The sequence below is a fragment of the Salpingoeca rosetta genome, assembly GCF_000188695.1.
Source record: "Salpingoeca rosetta unplaced genomic scaffold supercont1.3, whole genome shotgun sequence".
NCBI lineage: Eukaryota > Choanoflagellata > Craspedida > Salpingoecidae > Salpingoeca > Salpingoeca rosetta.
The window spans coordinates 2234384-2241795 of record NW_004754931.1 but is presented as its reverse complement, the minus strand read 5'-3'; the positions used below and the strand labels follow the sequence as shown (position 1 = coordinate 2241795).

General features: G+C 52.4%; 2 protein-coding genes across 2 annotated transcripts in view; one reads left to right on the top strand and one right to left on the bottom strand.

The window, feature by feature from the left end:
• Window positions 1-3185, bottom strand: part of PTSG_02040 (uncharacterized protein) — a 4567-nt gene extending 1382 nt beyond the window's left edge. The window contains exons 1-9 of the mRNA XM_004997971.1: window positions 3007-3185; window positions 2506-2623; window positions 2269-2382; window positions 1987-2064; window positions 1617-1829; window positions 1183-1287; window positions 812-876; window positions 446-698; window positions 204-418 (exon numbers count right to left, since the gene is read on the bottom strand). Of these exons, the coding sequence (XP_004998028.1) occupies window positions 204-418; window positions 446-698; window positions 812-876; window positions 1183-1287; window positions 1617-1829; window positions 1987-2064; window positions 2269-2382; window positions 2506-2623; window positions 3007-3158 (1313 nt within the window). The 5' untranslated portion in view covers window positions 3159-3185. The remainder of the gene's footprint in view (window positions 1-203; window positions 419-445; window positions 699-811; window positions 877-1182; window positions 1288-1616; window positions 1830-1986; window positions 2065-2268; window positions 2383-2505; window positions 2624-3006) is intronic.
• A 786-nt stretch (window positions 3186-3971) lies between these two features.
• PTSG_02039 (uncharacterized protein) lies at window positions 3972-7266 on the top strand (the record flags this gene model as incomplete). Its single annotated transcript, XM_004997970.1, has 12 exons — window positions 3972-4055; window positions 4257-4303; window positions 4450-4523; window positions 4737-4880; window positions 5100-5146; window positions 5350-5423; window positions 5637-5709; window positions 5891-5984; window positions 6115-6163; window positions 6465-6574; window positions 6816-6956; window positions 7172-7266. 12 exons carry the CDS (start codon window positions 3972-3974, stop codon window positions 7264-7266), a joined length of 1032 nt encoding a protein of 343 aa, XP_004998027.1.
• Between the last annotated feature and the right edge of the window lie 146 nt (window positions 7267-7412).

The window sequence follows — 7412 nt, the reverse complement described above, 5'->3', positions numbered from 1 at the left end:
CTACACCTCTAGTCGTTGTATCTCTCTGATCCAAGGGGACTCTCCGCCCACCGCTTAGATGAACGGTGCATCTTAATACACTTCTTGTGGTGCTTCATTGACATTTAGCTGGCGCTTCTTCTTTACGTGCTTGCGGCGCGTGCTACTGCTGTCGTCGCTGCTGTCGCTGTCAGATGACTCGCCGCCCTTGTGCCCGTCTGCACGCTCTTCTGCGTCGGGGGCTATTGTGTGTAAGCGCGTGTGTGTGGGGTTGTGCGTGTGTGCATGTGAGAGAGAGAGAGAGAGAGAGAGAGAGAGAGAGAGAGAGAGAGAGAGAGTGTGTGTGTGTGTGTGTGTGTGTGTGTGTGTGATAGCGTTGAAGGGCAGCAAAGGGATGAAGGAACCCGTGCAAAGGGCAGCTAGAGAAGATGCGCGACATCTACACATGATATACATGCGTACGTACAATACAACCTCTTGGTTTCCAGCACACGCACAAACAATGATGCACATGCGCACGTACCTTCTCCTGGTGCTCTGGGTACTTTGCCAGGCAATGGGTGACAAAGGAGAGGGCTGCAGTTGTGGTATCGTGTCCTGCAAAGAGGAATGTGTGACACTGGTCACGAATCTCGTCATCTGTCATTGCCGGGTTGCCGTCCTTGTCGCGCGAGAGGAGACAGATGTCCAGGAAGTCAAACAGCGCACGCCCAGAGGGCCTGGTGGGTGGTGTGGGTGCGAGCAGAGTGTGGGCAGGTGAGCAACCATCAAGCGCTGTTGGTTGTGGTCGAAGCAAGGCCATATCACACATGCACACAGCAGGAACACTGACCGCTTGTGTTGAGCAATGTCGTCAATTGTCATCCCTTTCAAGTTTTCACGACGCTGGTCAATGATCTGCAAGGGTTTCCCGATTGTCAAGGGTGTGAACCATCTCGAAAAGGAGAGTGGAAGCAACGCGTGGAGGCACCCCTGGGCACTCGCCCTCTCTCTTTTTGCACACAGACACACACACAGACACACACAGACACACACACAGACACAAGTACACACAGTTACGAACATGCACTCACGCACACGCACACACACACACACACACACACAAGTACGCAAGTACACACACAAGTACGCATACACACAAGTACGCACACACACACAAGTACGCATACACACAAGTACGCACACGTACGAACATATACTCACGCTCTGCGCAACGGTGTGGATGTAGTTGATGGTCTTGCGGAAGCGGCGGCCAGTTGGTGTGAGAGCAAAGATGACATCGGAGGCGAGAAGAGGGTTCATCGCCCGCTGTGACGCCAATTGTGCGCGACAGTGTGGTGGCGGTGGAGTGAAGATGGTGGGGATGGTGGCGGAAAGAGGGAGGAGTGAGCATGAGCGAGCCCACCGATGCGTGAAATGGCCATAGAGTTATGTAATACGTTGACGTTGTTGTTGTTGTTGTTGTTGTTGTTGTTGTTGTTGTTGTTGTTGTTGTTGTTGTTGTTGTTGTTGTTGTTGTTGTTGTTGTTGTTGTTGTTGTTGTTGTCGTTGTTGAGCGAGCACTGCAGCTCCACAGTAGTGACAATACGCTCTCGCACAGGCAAACGCACAGAGGCAGTACAACAGTTGCAACGTACAGCGATGATGACTTCAGAGTTTTCGGTGACGGCTGTGCAAAACTTGTTGTCGTCGTTGGTCTGGCAGTTGGTTTCGTAGTTGAATGCACACCTGCAAAGCGTGTCGAATGTGTACAGAGCGTAGTGCTGCATCACATCCACGGCCTCATCAGGCGTCGTCGTTGCAATCTTCTCAAACTTGTCAATGAGCGGCTGGGATGACTGGCCCATCACCTGCTCTCACGGAGAAAAAGAAAAGTGCAGCGAGCGGGGACGAGCAAACCAAGGATCAGCAACCGCTGACAAGCATGGTGTGTTCAAATTGCCCTTGTTCCCATACACGTGAGATTCATCATTTCAGCACTGCACTTGGACACACACACGCACACACCGTGACGTAGTCTGTGAGAAGGGTACGATGGAAAGCTGGATCAAGGAGTGTCCTCATGTATCTCCAAATGGGGCCGTCCTGTCTCACACGCCACGGACGTGTGCAAGAATGCGTGATCATCAGTGCCGGGAGCATGCGTGAAACGTCATCGTTGCACTCTGCATTGCATGCATGTCCACACACACACACACACACACACACACACACACATACACACACAAAGCTGCATTCATACACAGACGACAACAACAACAACATTTGCGTTGTGTGTGTGTATCTTACGGCGATGAGGATGGAGCTGGGCCCGAGCCAGGGCGCCATGAGCTTGAAGATGAACGGAGATTTGGGCGCATCCATGGTGACAACTTGTTTGATGTCACTTGGTGTTCGCAGGGCCTTGCAATGGCGTTGAATCATCAAAGACGCAGTGCCAGACGTTGTACGTGAGAAAGGCACGCGGACTGATGTGCAAAAGCAAGCAACACAGTTTGCGATCGCACTGCTCCTCATCTGACGTACGATGAAGTTGATGAACGGCCCGATGCAGAACCGAAGCGGCTTGAGTGGGTCGATCGCAGAATAGCGTTTGCCGTACGCCAGCGTTCCTGCACCGCCACCCCTGTGCTCCAGCATAGTTCTATCCAAATGCAAGTGCATCAATACATTGTTGTAAGCAGCGTGCTTCACACGTCAGTCACGAGGCCCCACCACCGACCGCGAGTACACTCAAAACAGCAATCGATCCTGAGCATAAAGGCGAATACAAAAAAGGGAAAACACACAAATGCAGAGACAGAGAGGCAAAGAGACACAGAGAAACAGACACACACACACACACACACACACACACACAGGCACACACAGACAGGCACACAGACACGCACGCACACACACACACGCACAAAGACACGCACGCACACACACACACGCACAAAGACACAGACACGCACGCACACACAAAGACACAGACACACACACAGACACACAAACAGACACACACAGACACACACATACACTGACCCGAAGATGGGGTGAATCTTGGCGCCGGCACACTGGTTCAGTGCTTGACGGAGGCGCCACCACTGAACAGCGGCGTTGATGAACCACAGGGCAACGCCCGTTACCACTGCCACTGCCAGCATCGACACCCACGCCTCCTTTGCGATCGCCATTATTGTCCTTGCAGTCCTTAGTTTGGGAAGATTGGTGAATGAGTTTATCCACTTTTCGGCAGTGCAACAACGATGATGACCACTGCGAACTTGGTTGTGTTTGTGTTTGTTGGTGTGCTGTTGGTGGTGGTGGGTGAGGGTGATGTTGGTGGTGGGGTGGGAGCTGTAAAGCGGAGACAGTGGCGTGTACCAACAGCACCAACACACGAGGAGTTGCCACCATTGGGCGTGGGTGGTCACTGCACGGATCCTGCGGTGTGCGGCGCCTGCGATCCCAACTTGAGTGAGTTTGAGCGCGTGCATTGATGTGGTTGTGTGTGAGTGAGTGGAGTATTTGAGAGTGTATGGATGTGTGGTTCATTGAGTGACATGTGGTCGAGAGGGGTGGGCGCAGCATGACCCTTTGACCATGTGCTCACCCTGACGCGCACTGGCACACACTGGGTCATCCATCCACTCTATCGTGCGTGGACACACCCGCACGTATCTTCTCGTTTCGTGCTATGTGGCAGTGCCAGCTGGTTCGTTGGGTCAAGTCAGTCCATGTGTTACTGGCCAGCTGGAGGAGACCCATGAAGGCATGCCAACGCCAACGGTACTGTTTGAGACTTACATCACTGGTCAGTTTTCCAGGTTTGTCCGTGTGTGTCCGTGTGTGCGTTTTTCGTCCACCCGATGCACCGTCGTCATCAACTCCAACGGCACACACACACACACACACACAACATAGCAGCTGCTCCCTCACTCCTACTTGCTGGCTCACCCACTCGCTAATTTACTTTCTCGCTGATCACAGGGAGCAAACCACTGGTGATGCGCGGGGCGGCTGCCCATTATCCTGCAGTTGACGCCTGGACAAGCGACGAATACATGAGCCGCAAAGCGCAACACGATATCGTTAGTGCACACCTGCAAGATGCGATTTCAAATACAATGCAATCACCACACGCACATACACATGTGACAAGAGCGTGTGCGTGGTGATGTGGGCGACCGTTTCAAAGACATCCACTGGCTGATGCCTGTTGTCAGATGGTACTTTGCACCCACCATCTCACGTCATGGCCACGCCGTGCACTCCAATGAAATGCGTGTTAGATTGACTTTGAGGTCCATCGCGTGGAAGTTCGCAGCGCCGGCACAGGGTGGGTGTCATTATCGCAATAAGTATACTTGCGGGCCAAGTTGAGATCACACGCTGGGTTTTGTTTCATTGCCGTATTTCACTGGCATTCATCTCAATGTATGTTTGTGTGTGTGTGCGTACATGTTGGTGTATGTTCGTCTACAGATCAATTGATGTGCCGACGTTTCTTCAACAGTATGCAAGAGCGGACGTGTACGCCGTAACTCCAGTGCCACCAGGTGTAATGCGTGTTGATGCGCTTGCGCGCGTGTGTTGTGTCTTTCTGTCCATGCGTGAGAGAAAGGGTGACTTGCTTGTTGTTGTCGCAAGCATGATTGTAGACGGCACTGGCGTGCTGACCACGGGCCTCACCCCCTTTCTTCGTTGCTGCTGCTGCTGCTGCTGCTGCTGCTGCTGCTTGTTTCTTTGTTTACTCGTTTGTTTGCTGGCAGGGTTGGCAGAGGACGTGTACCTGCCAAGCAGCATCGCCTGTGGAAATTACACGGAAGTGAAAGCGATGATGTGGATGGGTGGTGGTACCACCATCAGTGTCACGCACACAGATTCGTACGAGAACATCAACTGCGTTCTTCAAGGTGTGCGTTTGCTCGTGTGGTCGTTTGTTTGCTAAGTTGTGCGTTGGCTTTGTGTGTGTTTGCGTGTGTGTGTTGCTTTGTTTTATTTATTCGGTTGTGTGTTTGGTCTGTTTTTGTTTTGTGTTTGCGCGAGTGCTCGTTTGGCATCGTGCTTGCATGCTGGAGACTTGCGCACACTTTAACGCGTGCACGTGTGGCTTCATGTTGCCTTGGCTTCAGGCAAGAAGGTGTTCATGATTTGGGAGCCAGACACGCCCATCCACAAGGTACACGTGAGCACATGAATTGCGCATAGTAATGACTCATGCGGTCCACCGCTTATCCCCTTCTTTTCTCTTCACTGACACACACACACACACACACACACACACACACACACGCACACACACACACACACACACACACACACACACAATCGGCTGTATCTCACGTAACACGTCGCACTCGCGTCCTTCCTGCATGCCATCAGCACTCGCGGTGGCGCCGTTCATTTCTTGAGGTCCCGAGCTTGGACATTGACGAAGAAACAGAAAACATCTTCAGGTGCGTGCATGTGTTTGTGTGTTTGTGTGTTTGTGTGTTTGTGTGTTTGTGTGTTTGTGTGTTTGTGTGTTTGTGTGTTTGTGTGTTTGTGTGTTTGTGTGTTTGTGTGTTTGTGTGCATGTGTTTTGCGTGCATAAGGACCACATGCTATGCACGAGTTTTGGGGTTCAAGGGCCATGGGCAAACACACACACGCAACTTGCTTGGGCGCAGAGGCCTCACCCACCACCGCGTCGTGCTGTCTCCCGGCGACTGCCTCTTCATCCCGCATGGATGGTACCACAAGGTACAGTTGCAGTGATGGCAGACAAGAAGAGGGAGGGAGGAGGATGGGAGAGGAGAGAGAAATGGCAAGGAAGATGGAGGATGCGTGATGGACGCCACGATGGGTGTCACACTCAGAGACGATGGTTTTTTGTGTTATTTCCCAAACTCACCCTTCTTCACACCATTGTTGCCACTACCAGGTGTTCTCGTTTGGTCGTACAATTGCCGTGAACACGTTCTTCCGCACTCCGTTTGTCTTCAACGCCTCCGTGTGCAGCGCAGACAGACGCGAAGGTACAGCCGTGATGGTGGCGATGATTGTGCATTTCTGTGCGTGGTTGGGTGAACCGATGTGCGTTTGTGTTGTTGTAGGTGTTGGCTTCTTTTCGATCCTCACAAGGACTTGCGTTGTTGATTTGGACAGGGGATGACATTTCCTCCATTCCATTGTCGCAAACCGTACTCTTTTACAGGTGGGAAAACACGCCGATGGCTGGTTGTGTTGTGTTTGTCTTGTGTGCCTGAAGTTCTCTATGCAATCGCTCCTGGCATCACTCACGCACGCATAATATACACACGTACACAGACACACATACGCATACAGACACACACACACACATACAGACACACACACACACACACAGACACACACACAGACACACAGACACACACACACACACACATACGCATACACACACAGACATGCACACAAACAACAGCACAAACTACGCACCCTTCCTCACCCCCGCCCCCATCCCCAACAACACCTGCCAGGCCGACATGTCTCGACATTTTGGATGCGCTCCTGTCTGGTGCGCAAGTGTCGCTCGGGCGGTTCGTGGGCGGGATGGGCTCTTCGTCCGCATCGCAGCAGCAACTTGAGGGTGCGCACTCGTGTCGGCACACGCGTGGACCATGCATGCTTGGTGTCGGGAGGGTGAGGGTTGAGGTGTTTGCAAACGCGGGATATGCGGGAGGAACGAGTGAATAATGATGGTGGTGCGGAAAAGAACCCTTGCCTCTGCTTGTGGTCCTGTGATGGTGAACACACAAGCAGGTACAACTTGTTGTTTCCCCTTGTGTACATACACTCACACTCATAATCTGCCCTTGGCCTTGTGATAGTTTTGTTCAAGCGATTGGATGAGAACGATGACGGGCTGCTGACGCGAGAAGACGCAACCGCGTTCCTCCCATTCCACGTAGACGAATCAGGGGAGTGGCATCAGGCGTCGCCCTCGGATGCCGGCGTCGTCGAGCAAGAAGGTGCAGTTGGGGATTGGGTTTCCATGGGCTGCTCGTGGAGGGGAGGGGGTGTTGTTGTTGATTTGCGCTTGTCATAAACGCAGAGGCCAACAAAACAAACACACACACGCATGCACATTCACACACACACACACACACACACACACACACACACACGCACAAATGCACACACGCATGCACATGCACTTTCACACACACACACACACACGCATCAGGGCCACTGGCATTCAAGCCGGCGTGTCAGGAACTGAATTCCGTTCATCTCTACGCACGGCGGGTGCCCGACTTGGAACAATACATGAAAGCATGAGCTGCATGAAAGGATGGGCTGTAACCAACTAACTGGTGTTTGTGGTGGCGTGCGCTTCGTGCGTGCCATGTGTGCATGTGCGGCCCACGGCGCCTGATATTGAATTTGAATAAAAGTCTTATCACGTTGCTTTCCAAACGAGCAAC